General features: G+C 38.9%; 1 protein-coding gene across 3 annotated transcripts in view; it reads right to left on the bottom strand.

Moving 5' to 3' along the window:
* The window catches only part of LOC122791600 (non-muscle caldesmon-like), a 1000623-nt gene that overhangs the window by 209705 nt on the left and 772370 nt on the right, over positions 1 to 18548 (bottom strand). For all 3 annotated transcript variants that reach the window (XM_044059382.1, XM_044059381.1, XM_044059384.1), the window contains one exon: positions 10704 to 10765. In XM_044059382.1, coding sequence (XP_043915317.1) covers positions 10704 to 10765 — 62 coding nt within the window. The remainder of the gene's footprint in view (positions 1 to 10703; positions 10766 to 18548) is intronic.

Genomic DNA, 18548 nt, shown 5'->3' with positions numbered 1-18548 from the left:
GCAGCTGTCAATCACATGGCCAAACTGCATCCATTTTAAATTGAATTAAAGAAACTGCTATGACAGTGAGAATTAACTAGTAAAAAACTCAACGATTAAAAACAACTGCATACATCTTTATACAGAAGAATGTTAGCCTTCAGAAACTTATACAGTTATGTTGTGTCAAGTAACTACCTTAGTGTCTGAGGCTCCAATACTTTGAGTTTCCAGTGGCATAGCCGACTCCATGTGGGAGTCGGTAGTGGCCTGCAACTCTAAAGTAGCGGGCGTCAGGGGCTGCGAAAGCACCTGAGAACTGGCGAACCGGCGACTGGCTTAGGAGAAGCTTCGTTGTCGGTTTTGGGCATTGGTTGTTTATTTCTCTCCTTTTCTTTGCGTTTTATGTGAACTCTGGTAGTCGGATGGCTATCCAACGACATTTCTGGATAATTAAACTGGCGTCCAAAATAGTTTAAAGCAAAATCATACCGATGCTTAATAGTGCATTGGTTAAATCTAACACAAAACCGACAACCAGAAATGTTGTGATCAGGGCCTAGGCAAGGAGTATAGTAAGAGTGAAAGTCCTTATGAGGTATTTGCTTTCCACAAGAAATACAATTATTTACTTTTTCTGACATTGGTCTGGAGCAAGAAAAAAGTTTTCCCAATGGGGTACTTAGCTTTATTGAAGACTTTGGATCTGAAACTCAAACATGAAAATCTCAGGAGTCGGCTGACCGGCACTTGCGAACTGCTTCTGCTTCGGGCACCTCGCGGCAAGAAAGACTGAAGAAAATGGCGTTGGCTGCTTCTTTTATACCCCTGATGACCTGACGTCAGGGAAGGGGCGACGGCAGCTGATGCAGGGCCCAAGACTTTGGAATTCGGGCCGACTGAGGTCAACCTGGCAGCAGGATTACCCAAATGTAATGACTGCAACAGTGAAACACGAAGAACATCTAGTAAAAAATTCAACACTTAAAAACAACTGCATACATCTTTATACAAAAGAATGTTAGCCTTCAGAAACTTATACAGGCATGTTGTATCAAGTAACTACCTTTTCTGAACTATCTAAGACAATGCAGCAATGCAGAGGACAAACCAACTTCATTCATTAATATAATGGCCTGTGTTGCTGAATCAAAAAGAGTAAAGGGTTAGGGTTTAGCATAATTGCTAAGGTGTTTACCTGACAGACACAAGGTACAGGGTTTGACTTGCACCTTTCTCACTTTCTGTGTATTTGCTAGGTGGGTAATAGTCTGCAGACTGATTTAACCTATGAACCTAAATAGCAATGATTTAATTTGGTACTTTGGGACTGTGTACACTTTACTGTTTTTATGCTTTGTCAGCAAAAGAGTGCATTCCTGACAACAAGACAAAGATGACTAAATGCACAAAACATGCCTTTAATTAATTTTTTTCAAACAAGTGTAGCATACATGCATTTTCTTATTTGTGACTTACACAATTATGATGCAGAAGTCTGTTAAATGTTTAGACACATGGTGAGGTATGTATCTGCTGTCTTGGTACTTCTATGTTATGTACTGTTGCTATCAAGAAAGCAGAAGCCTTGAGTACTTATGCTTGTAGTGTGTTCTGCCTGTGCAGTATCATCAGGGACGGCCTTTGTTCAACTCGTGCCCTAGGCAAAAGGTCTCCACTACACTCCCCATCACCACCTGGTGTCCCCATCCTGGTCTACCCACACCATCCAAATTAATGGAAATGCATCCCTGCTAGAGTGGCGCCCTACACGGTCACCTAGTTGGCCTATGCACCCCTGCTAGAGTGGCACCCTACACAGTCACCTAGTTGGCCTATGCCTAAGGCCAGCTATGAGTATCATCCTTGCACATACAGAAGCTGAGAAATAAGCAAGGCACAAATGCTTTTATACAATTGGGTGAAATGTCCCACTGTTGTATATGTGGCCTGATGTCATATCAGCTTTGAGTGTTGGACTGTCATGGTGGCTTGATGTTATAATAACCTTGTGTGTGTGCTGCCTACTGTTGTTGTAGCCTGATGTAATAACTTTGTATGATGCCCACTGCCATTGTGGCCTGATGCTCTAATACATTTGTGGATACCCACTGCCTTTGTGGCCTAATGTAATAACTTTCAGTGTTGATCACCACTGTTATGTCCTGAGGGTGTAATTACTTTGTTTACTGTCCACTGCCATTATGGCCTAATATTGTAATACCTTTGAGTGTTGGCCACCACTGCTGTGGCCTGATGTTGTAGTAACTTGTGTGCTGTCCACTGCTGTTGTGGTCTGATGTTGTAGTAACTTGGGATATTGTTCACTGGTGGAAATGCACAGACTCTGTGACACAAGCAGCACTTGCTCTAACTGCAGCCTAGGTACATGACAGCTGGTCAGTATGGGACAGCTTGTGGGCCTGGTCTCATCTGCTAGGTAAGGGGATGACAAATTAATACAATCACAGCAAGTCCAATGAGTTAACTCTTCTGCAGGTTGGAAAGCACCAAGAACCATCTTAATCTATCCCACACCCCCAGTAAGTAAACACCTAGTAATCATTATAAGTAAAAAGTAAAACATAAATATGCAATAAATATAGTAAAAAGTTAGTACTCACAGTGCTATTAAACATTAAATCCTTCACATGGATAATATACATTAGACACAGAGAATGGGTGTTCATTTTTTTCACCAAAAGTGAGCTGCAGTCAGAGAGTAAGTATTTTGGCCATCTATGGCTAAAATCCCCTACGAGAATATGCTTTTAATAAATTGCATTTTTCCACTGCTTGTCAACTAACAGCAGTTCCCCTCTACCAAACGTGATGAGTCTTTCTGTTAGTTACAGACAACACAGATAAGCCTGCATGAAGTCTCACACAGGAGACTCAACTTTAGAACCACATCTTCTTCCCTTAACAATAAGTTACACATTAATATCTTTTTGTATTTGCACACTGTTTTATCATCTCTGTTGTCCTACTTTTTTTTCAGTCCCCTTAGTCTAGGCCTTTAGAACAAATGACACTGTGTACTGAGGTACCATGTACACATATAGGCATGATATGTCTGTGTGCATGCAAAGTCGATATCAGAAGATTTACAAGCAGTTCTGTTCTTCTACTCTCTATGTCACTGTCACAGCACATAATGTCCATCCTCCTCTTACAATCAGAGGCTACATCTTGAGTTACTTGAATTGTCTTCCATATTCCAGCTGCTCATCTGGTATCCAAGTCACCACTCAAAACAACAACATCCAGAAAAGGCGAACACTGTGCCAGTATTCCAGAGGCCTTATTTTCTTTTTTCCTATTTAACTTTTGTCTGTTAAGGCATATAAATTGTAGTAGGGTTGCCATTAATGTCTATTAAAATGTGAATATTCTGAATAATTCACTATGTAAGTAGTTCAGCATAAGCATCAGTACTATATGTCTAGTCTGCAAGTGTCTTAATGGGATATTATAAAATTTAAGAAGTTCTGAGTAAATGAATGGTTTCTACCTCTGAGCTTTAAGGTCTGGGGCTCATTCATGAACTCCTGCTATGTGGTTTGTGTATTTTGAATATTCTTTTTGTGTTTGTGAGGGCTTTCTGCATGTGCTGTATATTTTCTCCAAGAACAGTCTATCTGGCTACCATAAACTGTACATATATATTGCATTTATCCTTCTCTTGATGTAGTGGATCACAGCAGCAAAGGGCCTAAAGTGTAAAATTTCATTTACTTGGTTAAAAAGTAAATGAATTAAAAATTAAACTAGATCCTGCACCCATTGCAGAGAGAGACAGAACTCTGATTATGGCCCAGAAGACATGGGATCAAGAATTAACTCTGGAACTTGATGATGCATACAATGAGGATGGGTGAGATCTGACTTTGGCATATGCTGACAGAGATTGGGGTAAGTCTTCTGGACTGCAAGACAGACTATTCAGGTAGCAAGGGGGGTGGGTCTCAATGGTAATGCCTGTGTCCTTCCTACACTGACCACTTAGGGACTTCCTTTCATTAAAAAAAAAATCTCCCCAAGCGCTGACTTTCATCTCTTACTTATGAGAGAGAAGAAGTGGATGTCTTATAGGTGAAAGACTACAAAGTCATTCTCTCCCTGGGGAAAGATGGAAACCCTTCAGACATACAGCAGGTTTCAACCACTCCACTCGGACTGTTAGAATGCATGCTTGAAGGGGAAACATGGTCATCTTAGGGGATAAAAATAGTGAAGTTTCTCTTTCTCTCTCTTTCTTGCTGTCTTTCTCCTCCTCCCCCCTGCAGAGGGAAGGCCTGACTGCAGAATCAAGCAGGATTTATCCATTGATCCTTTTTTCATAATGGATGAGACTTACACAGACACCACTGGTGAGTGAAATAGGGAGGACATAAACAGAGCCATAAAAAATAAATTAGATTTATCAAACCAAAATCATGTTATTACTGCCTTACAACAACAGTAAACCCATTATAAAAACTGACTAATTCAGAATTATGCTTAATTCCAATTGGATATTTGTTTCCATTCAGAAGTCTCCATTTCTAGCATTTTCTTGTAAAAAAAAATTTACAGAAACAAAGTTTTCTATTGTTTCTTTTGACATCTGCTTAGTGGAGGTGAAGGAACTGTTTTTTTTTTCTTTTTGCATTTGACTGTAAATTAACTATATAGTTAAAAACTGTCTGAAAAGATAAGACATTTGTTTGACAAACTCTATGCTAGCAAGCTTGAAGTTTTACTACCAAGTTTGCACACCTCTTTCTTCTCGAAATGAAAGAATTGAAATTATTATGCATATTTAATGATTTGAAATTTTACATTGACTGTTGTGCTCATCAAAAACTTGGCTTTTTTCCTCTTAATATTCTATCCTTATTTCATAAAAAGCTTATTGAAATTCAATCTAGTGAAACGCTGCCTCTCTACTGGAAATATTCTTTAATTTCATCAATATTTGAAGAAAATAAACATTTTCTAAATTGTTCTTCATATAGGCCTATTTCTCTTCTAAATAATGACTATAAGATTTTTGTCTATCTTTACTGACAGAATAAAATTACACATAGCTCAAGTAATAGACTTGCATCAAAAAGGTTTTATATATCAAAGACAAACACATGATAACATCAGAAGTATTTTAACTCATAGATTATATAAACAAGAAAAATATTGAAGCATTATTAATTAGCTTAGATATTGAAAAGCCTTTGATTCTTTAAATTGAGATTACTTATTTAAAATATTATAATTATTTGATTTTCCCTTATGTTTTATTTCATTATTAAAGAATGTTTATAAAAATAATTTAGCATATGTTAGAATAGGCCCTTTCAATTCTGAACAAATCCCTATAATTAAAGGCACTAAACAATGCTGTTGTCTTTCTTCTGTTCTATTTGCACTGGCAATTGAAGTTATTGTAATTTTAATCAGACAAAACCAAAACATCAAAGGAATAGAAATTTCAAATTCTTATTATTCTAAAATTATGTTATTTGCTGATGATAGTATAGTAATTCTTTCTAACTCAGAAACAACTCTTTCTGCACTTGAATTTATAATAGAAACATCTCAATCCATTTTTAGTTTTCATTTCAACCAAAATAAGTCTACATTTAGAATATTAAATAAAAAGAAGCAATATTCCACTTATGTAAATAACATCATGGGCTTAAAGGTTAAGTCTATAGAATATTTAGGTATTAAACTATATTCTTCCATAGATGAAATAAGATCTGTCGATTAACTCTAATTGGAATAAACTTTTCATTTTATTTGAGGATAAACTTCAACTAATAAAAATGATAATTTTTTCCAAAATATTATATATAATTCAAGCTTTGTCTCTTTTTTCCACATAAACACATTAGAGAGATTAATAATCTTCTTTTAAATTTCCTTTGGTATCCTCATAAACCTAGAATAACTCTTTCACATCACATAAGATCTTGGAATCAGAGGGGAATACATTTTCCTGATATAGAATCTTATGTAAAAATCTCAAATTTTAAAATTCACATTACATTGGATTGATCTCAATTATAATTCAAATTGGAAAATGTTAAATTTAAATCTTCTAGATAATCAGAACATTAATATTTTGGCATCATCTTTGTAATATAATGTCATATAAATTAATTTGTCATACAGATTCAGAATATTTAAATTCCTTATTAAAATGTATTTAAAATATGATTTACATTAACATTGATATTAAAATTTGGTTTGAGTCTCTTATTACTTTCAACATTACAAAAAAACCACAATAAAATTAATTTAATTGTCAGAACTTTGAGAAATTAAGGGATTTGGCTGGTGGTATCATTGTATTAAAACATTTGAAACCTAAGAAAATCCAACATCTTATGCCTAAATTTAATTTAAACTCTCAACATTAGTTACTGTTACATAACTTGAAGGATTATACAAATGATTTATGTATATCTATATCAAATTCTCGTCATAAAGAGGAATCAAAACTTTTCTATTTCTTCTTCTTCTTCTTCTTCTTCTTCTTCTTCGGCTTTTTTCCCAGTTAGAGGTTGCCACAGCGGATCATGTGTCCGCTCATGATTGGCAGTGGAGTTTTACATTGTTGAGTTGCCAGCCTGGCGCCCAACCTTTCATGGAAGGCACATATATGCACGCACTCACACCTAGGGCCAATTTAGAGTATCCAAGCCACCTACAGCATGTCTTTTGGATGTGGGAGGAAACTGAAGCACCCAGAGAAACCCATGCAACCATAGGGAAGGCATGCAGACTCCTCTTGCTGTAAGGTGGCAATGCTAACCACTGCACCACCGTGGCCACCCCCTAAACTTTTCTATTTACTATATGAAATTTTATATAGTTATAAAATAATAGACATCTTAATTTCTAAACTTCATGAAATGTTTATTGAATATAATACAAATTTATATGTACAATTTTTGAATCATATTACTCTGGGAAATGCATCACAATTTAATTCCCATAATATATCACAACTATCTTCTATTCAACACACCTCATGGTCTCAATTTTGGCACATTTTTACTGGGAAATTTCTGCATAGAGCTTTGCTAACTCCCAAAAGAATTACTAAAATAAACAGGAATTAAACTATCTCATGTTGGAGATGTCCCCAAAATTGTAAAGCTGATTGGGTCCATTTATTTTATCAGTGTTCGTCCTTGTCTTTATTTTGGTCTAAGAAACAAGAATTTTTGCAAGTTATTACTGTCTTACAATTTCTCTTTATCAAAGTTTCTAATATTATTTAATAGAATTGATAAAAAAAGATAATGAATTATAATATTCTATGGACCTTCATGGCTGTTGCAAGAAAAAGCATCACAAAGAAATGAAAAATAACTACCCCTCCATCATTTGAAGATTTTCTCTTATTTTTAAAGAAAACGGCAGTCAGAGAAACAAAATTAAGAATTTACCCTAATACATTTTCTATTCACCCTGGAATTAAAGTGATTTTGCTTATTGACATATATTTGAAGAAAAATATTATTAATGACTGAATTATCTAATGAGAATTGAGAAAATCTGGAGCTCTAATCTTAATATTTACTATCAGGCCTTTGTAAATATTGTAAATAGTTTGTGTTGATTGTTTTGTCAAGAATTGACTACAATATTTGTAATTTAAGTTTACTGAATTTGATTATTGTTATTTATTTGTTGAAAAATAAAAGCCTCTTGGCTAAAATAAATTGGCCTTTACTTTCTTGTTGAAACCAGGAAACAAAATGTTCAAGAACAAAACTGAAAGCAGTTAGTGATGTTATTCTGTGGTAAGATTACAGTGCTGTGAAGTCCACGAAGATACTAACTGTCTCAAACATTAGAAATGAATAAGAGCCTCTTGCCAGACATGAACACTGCATGACAGAATTTCTTCCTCTATTTTTATTGTTTGCTTTATTTTAATGGGGGGAGGGGAAAATACTTTGATTGTGGCAGAATGGAAATGTCCCAGAAGAAATCATCAGAGATCATTTGCAGTTTGTATACTCAACTTATAATAATTAAAAAAACTGTCTGAGCTTAAATTCAGAAATCAAGTAACATTTTCAACATTTGATGGTGAGTTGGCAAAGAGAATGAGAATATGAAAACATTTATATGAACTTAAGACTTACGGAGGAAGCGCTACTTGTAAGTCAGCATTTATTAAGGCAACATATTATACTCTGAGTTTAGGTATGATATCAGACTTAGAGCAGCAGATTATGCCAAATCAATACTGCTGAGCATCTCTAGATGGTAGGATATTGAACTTCTTAAGCCTGATTAAGTGCTCTTGGATTAAAGCCTTTGTTTTACTTTGTAAAGATTGTTATAAGAAAAATAGAAAAGCATAAATTATTTGTTACTGCAATGTATAACCTAGATCTGATGAATATCTTACAAGGGCAAAAATACTCATCTCTTGTTTTAACTTAATAAATCAGAGTTTAAACAAACAGTTGTTGTGTCTTTCGGCTTTTCCCGGTTAGGGGTCGCCACAGCGGAACTCCGTTCCGCTAATGATTGGCAGTAGATTTTTACGTGCTGAGTTGCCAGCCCTGATGCATAACCTTCAACGAAGGTATGCCCATTCACGCATGTCTCAACACAGAAGACGCTCTAGCTGAGAATCGAACCAGATGTCTTACTGTGAGGCGACAACGCTACTGCAGTACCACCACCGCAGTAGTTTAAACAAACAGTACCAGCTTGAATCCTGTTTTCTTATTTTTAAATAGAATGCAAAGGGATCTTTGATATGAATCTTACACAAGAAGTTATGACAACAGTCAATTTTAGTAATCTATATGCTGACATCATTCCTGAACAACGACAAAACACACTGGATAAACTTTTTAAAGATGTGAATTGGTTCACTGTAGCCCTAATCATGATAATACATTTAACTAATTTGGCAAATACAATGTCATGACAACCAGTTTTCAATATTCTGACCCAGACTGGCAATGCACGATGAACAAAAACATTTAGTTGTGTGTGTTTTGTCTGGGGTAAAGAAGACAAGAAAATTCTATATTTGCAGAAGGGAAAAAATCATATCTGAACAAAATATGAATGGAATTGGAAATGAGTTCTTCTGTGAATGAAAAAAAATGCAAATCCATTGTGCAAGAGCTTGTGTATATGTTTGATATATGCAAATATTGCTCAAGGGTAACTATACTTCAAATAGTACTATAGGTTATGTTGTGTATGCATGTATGCTGATGCTGGATGGATGTTTTTTGAATGTGGACTAACTGATATGACTGGTGTTGTGTGGTGCATGCCTATAGAAATATACTCTTTATTGTGCCCTTTGCTTAAGGATATAGTGCCCCATGGGGCTGTGAATGAAACTACTTGCCTGTGTGTGTCTATGTATGGATGGGTAGGTGTGTATGTGTGTGTGAGTGTGTCCGTGTGCAAGGGCAGTTGTGCATCAGTTGGTTATCTATGTTACATTTAATAACTGCACTACTAGTTACATTTAATCATTTTTTGTCTACATAATGAAATAATAACATGAAAGTACTAAAAGAGAGGAAAAAAATGCATGGAGACAAGGCCCTTCCCATAATTTCCATACCTCCAAGACTTACACATGCCAAATAAATGGTCACATGACACCCTTACTTCGCACAACCTCTTAGTTATACACATCAATTCCATGGTAAAAAAGTACTGGGAATATATGAAAACCAGTGCAGCACACCCAGTTTTGTACAATACAAGTGGATCAGCTTCAGATGAAGTATAAATTAAAAATATAGCAAAATTTCACAAACTAAGTTAGTGTAAAGTGCGCACTGTATAGTATGGACTTGAATGTGTGTCTGAAATGCCTAGCTTTTGAAGCTGCTTTTTGTAACATTTGTTTTTACCATAATACATTTAACATAACATTTTCAAATGTTTACTTGTATCCCCATATTTGTTGTGGTTATTCACAAAATAGGCTCATAAGAACATTTTGTTACAAATCTAGGGGAGAATTTGCTTAAAAAAACTTGAATGTTACAAGCCTGTATTTAATTTGATAAATGTGATCTTATAACTTTGACAACTGTCAGAAGTATGGAGTGTAAGGGTACAATTTAAATCATTCCTTATGGCTATCTCAAGATTTATGACAGATGACATTTTTACTGTCAATGTGAAATGTTCTTCTGCATTCTGATGCCAAACATTACCACTGCTGCAATTGTGCAACAAAGTATCTATAATTATTAACACATGCTTACTGTTTATCTGGTGAACTGCCTTACAAGACGAGCAGCTTAACGGGCATCAGAGTCAGTTAGTAAAAGATCTGTCATGACTGTTTGCAAAAGATTTGTGAAAAATGGAATTCCAAGCTAAAGTATCCAAGCAGCACTGAAAATAACTTTTTAACAACTGCATCCTGGAGGGTGATTCACCATCTCATACCTTTCATACAGAAAGCTTTGCTTCCTGTACCCCTTTCCTAATTATGTTTAGCCACTTGTGGATGAGAACAGTTACTCACCCTTTTAAATACTTGAACTCAAGTTCCACTCTTCACAGATTTTTCTTGCCACTGCATAGTCCATTAGAAAAAAAAGACTATAAAAAATTCTTGTTTGATGACACCTATTTGAAACATTACTCAGTTCAGCTCTGGTCATCTTGTTGAAATTATATTCTTTTATACTATCATTAGGCTCCATGTTTTTAGTATTGCCTCATACCTCATTTCTCGTTGTAGATGGATATCGCTGGAGAATTCTAGAATGTTCTCATTTTTTTCACACTAGGAAAAAAAAATGGATGAGCATTAATATGTATGTCTGAATGGAAAAATAATTAGAACAATGTCAAAAAACAGTGTATTACAACACAAAAAAATTGTTTACCAATGAGCTGTACAGAACTGTCTGAGCATTTTTTGCCAAATGGAAAATTTGGTTACTGTTAACAATCATGAAAGAAAAAAAATGTACCCTACAGGGGAAATAGTGTATGATGATATAAAACCTGAAACAAAACTTTCTCTGTATCAAATGCTGGCAGTTTTGTGTACTACCTGTCATCGTGGAAATAGCAGTGAAATTCATAAGAGAGCACAGTTCACTTATTATTGTGTTATGGAAAGGGGTGGAGAATGACAGCTTCCTTTTGTTTTAGATGAAATAGACGCATTTGCATTGGCTTTATTACCACCAGTTAAAAGGAAAACAATGACAGGTTGAATAATTACATAGTTTCAGTTGGAAAGAAGTGGAGCCAGAGACAGATCCAGCAATGGGTGAGCTAAGTAGTTGCCTAGGTCCTGGTGGCGTGGGGGGCACATTCTCCATGGGGCTGCAAAACTTACATTTCTTCTTTAAGGATATACATAAAGTGCATCTTTGCATGCATCACACTAATGATGCATGTACATTTAAACAGTGGAGGGGAACATGGGATTTTCCAGTCCAGATGAAAGAGATGAACAAGCACAGGAGATTAGCGAACACAGAGAAAAGAATGAGTTAGATGTGTGTGTGTGTGTGTGTGTGTGTGTGTGTGTGTGTGTGTGTGTGTGTGTGTGTGTGTGTGTGTGTGTGTGTGTGTGTGTGTGTAATGCCCCACTTAGGGAGGGCAGGTTGGTTAACATATTCAGGCTCAAACCCTGTACTTGGATTACAAGAGTCTAGAGCTCGAATCTTCTACATTATCTAATAGGTATATTTTGAAGGACTGTTTAGTTTCAGTACATTTTCAAAGAATGTTGAGTTTCTGTGCATTTTTAATGAGCAGTTTCAAGGGAAGAGATATTTACTGTTGCTCATGCTAAGTCTGTTTTCAGTCTGTATTTGTTTTCTTTAGCAAATGGACATAATCATTGTTTGTGCTATAAAATTTGAAAGCAGTGTTAGTGGCGCAATATCTAGTATATTTGCCTTTGGTGCAGAAGGCTGTGGGTTCTACTCCTACACCATGTTGATGGAGTGTTGATACTGTAGTGCCCTTTAAGGGGTTATGGAGGTGCTACACTTCTGAGTGTGCCCTACTTTGGATGAGATACCTAGTAACTATGAACCCATTGTCGGTTTGACAGCCATTCCCTATTGCAATTTTATCAGCTAACCAATTTTTTAATGTAACACAGGCAATTTATTCAAGGACAGCAGGCACTGAATTTGTACATGAAACACTGAAATGCAAAGTTGTTGCCAGCAGCAACCTCTTCATTAGTTATATCTTTTTGATATGGAATTATTCAGATGATTGTGTATATTGACTGGTACGGTGGATTGTAATGACAGAAGTTTGGCCTTTTGCGATTGAAATGGTCTGTAATGGGTAGTTTTGCCATTACTGGTTCATATGTTTTGTTTTCTTACTGTAAAAACTTTCACAACTACAAATTTAAAACACACTCTAACAAGTGGTGCTGTATTATACAAGGAATATAATTTAATACAATCAGGATGGTGCTTCAAGGAACACATGTATGCATGGTCCTAAAAATGTGTGCAAGGGACATATAGTTTGAAAACAGCCCAAAGGTAAACTTAGCCCACCAGTCAGATGCATTCTCTTTGAATGTAGACTTCAATGCTGTTTTAATGCATGTGAGTTTCGAGGGCAGAGAAGCTTGCTGTTCATGATAAGTTCTGTTTTCCTTGTGAGACTGTATTGTTTTGTTTAGTAAATGGCTATCAGTGTTTGTGCTATAAATTTTGAAATAAAAGTTTTAAATATCTCTAATTATTGTAGACGTAAAGAAGAAAATATTAGGCACATTGATAGGTTTGAACAGTTTTTAATGGCAAATGGGGAGAAATAACCAAGTAATGGGGCACTGGAAAGTACAGTTTTGTACCTACCATAAATGTAGATGTTCGAGTGCTCATACAGCTGCAGTCATAACAGATGGGTTATCCTGCCGTCAGGTGGGTCCTCGGTCGGCCGAGTTCCAAAGTCTAGGTTCGGCGTCGGTTGTCGTCACTTCTTCCCTGACGTCAGTGCGGCAGGGGTATAAAAGAGGCAGCCAAAGCCATTTTCTTCAGTTTTTCTTGTCCCAGATGTCAGGTGCCCCCAGAAGGAAGGCAAACATAATGTTATGCAAAAATGCTATGTTGATAAATCAAAAACAGTAGTTGCAAGCAAATACACCATAAAAGAATACCCCAAAAAGGTTATATGAAAAGTGTGTGTCATAAGGCCTGTCCTAAGAGGGGATGGAGGGAGGGAAACCTGGACTGCAGCTGTATGAGCACTCGAACATCTACATTTATGGTAGGTACAAAACTGTACTATGTTCATCGTACATACAGCTGCAGTCATAACAGATGGGTAGAATCCCAAAGCTAAGTAAGGGTGGTAGGCACTAAGTGGAACTAGGAGGGGCTAGGATGCCCTGCAGGACTGCTGTGGCAAAGCCCGCTCTAGATTTAGAGTATAGTGGGAGGTGATAGTGCTTGGAGAAAGTGTGCACTGAACTCCAGGTGGCTGCTTCCAAAATGTCCTTGGTAGGGACCCCCCTGAGGAAGGCTGCAGAGGTAGCTGTGGCTCTGGTGGAGTGGGATCTGATGCATGCAGGCACAGTTTTTCCATGAAATGAGTAACAAAAGTGTATGCAGTGGGCTATCCATTTTGAAATTGTCTGTTTGGAAATAGCCTTTCCTTGAGCACCTGTAGCATAGGACACAAAGAGTTACTCAGATTTCCTGAATGGCTTTGTCCTGTTTAAATAATAATGAAGTTGTCTGTGAATGTCCAAGGAATGTAGTAGTCTTTCCCCCTTGTTTTGTGGTTTAGGATAAAAGGTAGGTAAGTGGATAGTCTGATTCAAAGCTACACTGGATACTACCTTTGGCATAAAGGTAGGGTTAGTTCATAAGGAAACTCTGTCCTGATGGAAAATGATGAATGGTTGTACAGCCATGAGGGCCTGTAGCTCCGAAACCCTGCGAGCTGAGGTGATAGCCAGAAGAAAGGCTGTTTTCCATGACAAGTACTGTAACTCTGATGAAGAAGCTGGCTCGAAGGGAGGAAGGGTCAGCCTTTCCAATACGAAGTTGAGTTCCCAAGCAGGGACTGGAGGTTTCCTTGGGGGTTTTATATTCTTTGCCCCTCTGAGGAACTGCCTTAAGAGAGGATGAGAGAATAAAGGAGGATCTGTGTTGTATTGTGCAGAAATGGCTAAAGCGTGGATCTTGATGGAGGAGAAGGAAAGTCCATTGTTTAACATCTCTGCTAGATACTGTAAAATTTGAGGTATATTTATTACCCAAGGATTCTGTCCCTTCTTTTGATTCCAGGCACAAAATCGTTTCCATTTGGCGGAGTAGGCCTTTCTAGTAGAAGGTCTTCTGGCCTCCAAGATGACATCCTGCACCTCCTTGGAGAGGAGAAACTGTTGGGAAATCAAGGAATTCTCCATGCAGCTAGATTTAGAGTTTTGAGATGGCTGTGAAGAGTTTTGTATTTGTGCTGGGACAACAGAAAAGGGACTAGTGGTAGGATCCATGGTGGGGAAATGTGTCAGGCTCTTCAGGAGTGGATACCAGTGCTGTCTTGGCCAGTCTGGAGCAATGAGAATCATTTTCAGCCTCTCTGCTCTGGCTTTTAATAGAACTTTGGGCAGCAGAGGAAGAGGCGGGAACGCATAGACTGTCAATGTTGCCCAATTGAAGGAAAGTGCGTCCACTTTCCAGGCCTGTGGATGATAGGTCCTTGAACACAATTTTTTCAACTGGCAATTTCTGTGGGTAGCAAAGAGATCTATGTCTGGCTGTCCCCATGCCTGAGTTATCTTTGTGAAAACTTGAGGATGCAACTTCCATTCGTGTGGATCTGTCATATTTCTGCTTAGGTTGTCTGCCAGTGGGTTTTCCTTCCCTGGCAGGAATTGTGCCTGTAGTTGAATTTGCACTTCCAGTGCTGTGTTCCATAGGGTCATGGCTTGCCTGCACAGGGGGTATGAATGAGTTCCCTCGTTTGTTTATGTACCACATCACTGTGGTGTTGTCTGTCCTTATCAATAGCTGGCCTGGATGCAGTAGGTCTTTGAAGGTCATAATAGCCTTTTGCATGGCTAGCATTTCCTTTTGGTTGATGTGAAGGTGCTTCTCTTTTCGGGTCCATTTTCCCTGAATGCACTGATCTGTCATGTGTGCTCCCCAGGCGTAGTCTGAGGCGTCTGTTGTGATGATTTGAGTTGCTTCAGGTACAGAGAAAGGAAGACCTGTGTTTCTTTGGCAAGCTTGAGCCCACCACATAAATTCCTTTTGAAGGCATGGAATGAGTGGTATAATTGCTTCCCAGCTGTGGCTGTGTTGAGACCATAAGTTTTTTAGGTACAATTGAAGTTTCCTCATATGCAGCTTTGCACATGGGATTAGTAGGATGCAAGATGCCATGAATCCCAGAGCCTGCAGGACTTTCCTTGCAGTTAGCCTGGTGTAAGTTGCCATTTTTCTGAAGTATTGAGACAGTTGCCCTTGCTTGTCTGGTGTGAGGTAGGCCATCTGGGTGGTTGTATCCAAGCTGGCACCCAGGAAAATTATTTGTTGAGAGGGTATTAGTTTTGATTTCTTTTTGTTGACTGTGTATCCCAGGAAGTTCAACAGCTTTATTACAAACGCCAGGTGCTGCAGTAGTATGTCCTTGCTGTCCGTTTGGATCAGGCAGTCGTCCAGATATGGGTACATTTGTATCCCTTGTAGTCTTCAGAAGGCGATTACTGATGCCAGGCATTTCGTAAACACTCTGGGTGCAGTAGATAAGCCAAAGGGCAATGCAGAGAATTGATAATGGGTTGAACCTGCAAGAAATCTGAGGTATCTTCTGCAATCTTGTCTGATAGGGACATGCAGGTATGCCTCCTTGAGGTCCAATGTTACCAGCCAAGACTCCTTGCCCAGCATGGGAAGAAGCTGCTGTAATGTGAGCATCTTGAATTTTGGCACCTGTAGAAATGTGTTTAGGATGGATAGGTCTAAGATAGGTCTCCAATCTTTGTCTTTCCTTGGTACCAGGAATAGTCTGGAATAAAACCCTTGACCTTGTTCTTTTGCAGGTACCTCTTGAATTGCTTTCATGTCCATGAGAGCTGAAATTTGTTTTTGTGCCTCTGCCCTTTGATTTTGTGACAGGTTTGGCATGTCTCTCATTTTTGGAAGGGTGTGAAAGTGGAGCCTCTGTCCATAATGTCCAGAATCCATTTGTCTTTTGTAACAATATGCCAATTTTTTGAGAATAATGTCAGTTTTCCGCCCAAAGGTGCTGCCATTAAAGTTTTGCTTGGCAGGTGTAGGGGGAAGTCATTGTGTCTGTTTTCTAAAAGACTGTGATCTATCTTCTCCACCTCTTGGGGTTGGTGCTTGCCACTGTCTGGCTCTGAAAGATCCTTGAGGTTGCCCTCTACCCCTTGGACGCCTGTATCTGCCCCTTTGAGGTCTGTCCGTGGCTGGAAAGGACCAATTTTTTGAAGGCCAGTTTCTGCTGAAACGTGGAGGCTGTACCTGCAGGAAATCTTTCACTGTTTGCATTGATTTCGCTTTTTCCTCCATTTTCTTTAGCACCTCCTCAGCTTTAACACCAAACAATACATCTTTTGAAGAGGTGCATCTAATAATTTAGCTTTGACATGATCTGGTAAGGTTTGCTCTTTGAGCCAAGCATGCCTACGATAACAGACCCGTAACAGCAGCTCTACATGAGGCCTCTAAAGCATCAAAACCACACTGCAAGGTATGTTTACCCACTTGCTCTGCACCATGCAACAAATCCTGCAACTCTTTTAAATCTGGTTGTTCTGGTTGTGTCATCTTGCTTTTCAGCTGAGATATCAAAAACTGTTGATACTTTAACATATGTAACTGACAGTTTAATGCCCTCATGGTTAAAGTGGCCGAGGTGTACACCTTTTCCCCCCACCTTTCTAAAGCTCTGGAATCTCTCTCTGAAGGTCGGCCTTAGATGCCTTAATTCCCTTGGGACCCTGTGAAATAGTTTCTGGGTCAGCAGTATGGCTTTTATATAGGAACTGGTGAGAATCAGGAACCCGGTAATACCTGTCTGGTTTAACAGGAGCTGGAGGCAAAGAATCAGGATTAAGGCTGGCTTCTGTGTACACATCATCCAATATATCTAAAACAGGAGGGATAGCCAGAGGCCTATGCTGGGGGAGCAGAAGAAATTCCCTGAGCCTTTTCTTTGAATCTGAGTAATCTTGGCCTTCCCAGTGAAAGTGTTCCCTCAATGTATGCAGGGTTTCCCCAAAGGAGAAGTCCTCAGGGGGGGAGACCGAGGGAATAGACTCCTCTGCATCAGAGTCTTCGAATGGAGAATAGGCATAATCCTGGTCCTCAGATAGTTCTGAGGTAATAGAAGCTTGATCTGAGGAAGGGTAGTCTTCCTCTAATCTGGGCCTTTTGTCAGAGGGGGGTTGAGAACCCCTGATAAGAGTAATCAAATCCTCAGCCATTGTAAGCATCTGATTTTTAGGCATGGTGCCTTGAGAGGGAGTCTGAGGAACTTGTTTTTTGGTTTTCATGGCTGTTTTAGATTTAGTGAAGGCTTTAATAGAGAAGGAGGAAGGCCTGAAGACCCCTTGAGAAATGGCAGGCCTGTCTAAATTCTGAGTTTCTCCGCCAGGAGTGGCGTCGGTATCAGTAGTAGGAATGGGGGCCAAGGAGCCTGCGACCTTGGGTACTGAAGACACCGGTAATGCATTGTCATTGGTACTCAGGGGCTGCGTAGGCGCCTCACTGAGTACCGGAGAACCGGTAGTCGGCCTTAGCGTGGTTTCAGTAGGTGGTGCAGACCTCGTATGTCGGTCCTTATCTTTGCGTTTTTTGCTCAAAACTGGAGTCGGAGTATCCGACGACATAATATAATTAAATTTTTGCCAAAAAGGTGAAGGGCGAACTCCGCGTTTGTTGAATCTAGCACAAAAACGGCAGGCCGAGACATCGTGGTCTGGGCCTAAGCAAGGTATACAGAAAGAGTGGAAATCCTTATACGGTATTTGCTTCCCACATGAAATGCAATTATTAACTTTGTCTGACATCGGTCTGAGGCAAGAAAAGTTTCCCCAACGGGGTACTTAGCTTTCAAGAAGACTTCGGCTGAAATACATTCGTAAATCTCAGGAGCTGGCCGACCAGCACTTGCGAGCTGCTTCTGCTTCGGGCACCACGCGGCAAGAAAGACTGGAGAAAATGGCGTCGGCTGCCTCTTTTATACCCCTGCCGCACTGATGTCAGGGAAGAAGCGACGACAACCGACGCCGGACCTAGACTTTGGAACTCGGCCGACCGAGGACCCGCCTGACGGCAGGATATCCCATCTGTTATGACTGCAGCTGTATGCACGATGAACATTGGTAGGTTGGGGTTGGTGTTGGCTGGGGGGAGTTGCTGTGGGATAGAGGGTGCCTTGAGCCATTACCCTGCCTAAGACCCCATTTAACCATGATCTGGCTCTGAGTGGAGCTATGGCCTGTTGTTATAGCACAGTTTGGGGAATAACCTTAAGCTTGGATGAAGTACCAAATAATACCATTCTGATTTTGAAGCAGCTGACAAATCCTCTTGTTG

This window comes from Protopterus annectens, chromosome 17.part0 (assembly GCF_019279795.1).
Source record: "Protopterus annectens isolate FY-2018-M chromosome 17.part0, PAN1.0, whole genome shotgun sequence".
Taxonomy (NCBI): Eukaryota; Metazoa; Chordata; order Ceratodontiformes; family Protopteridae; genus Protopterus; species Protopterus annectens.
The sequence above is the reverse complement of the archived record's forward strand: the minus strand, read 5'-3'. Positions and strand labels throughout refer to the sequence as shown.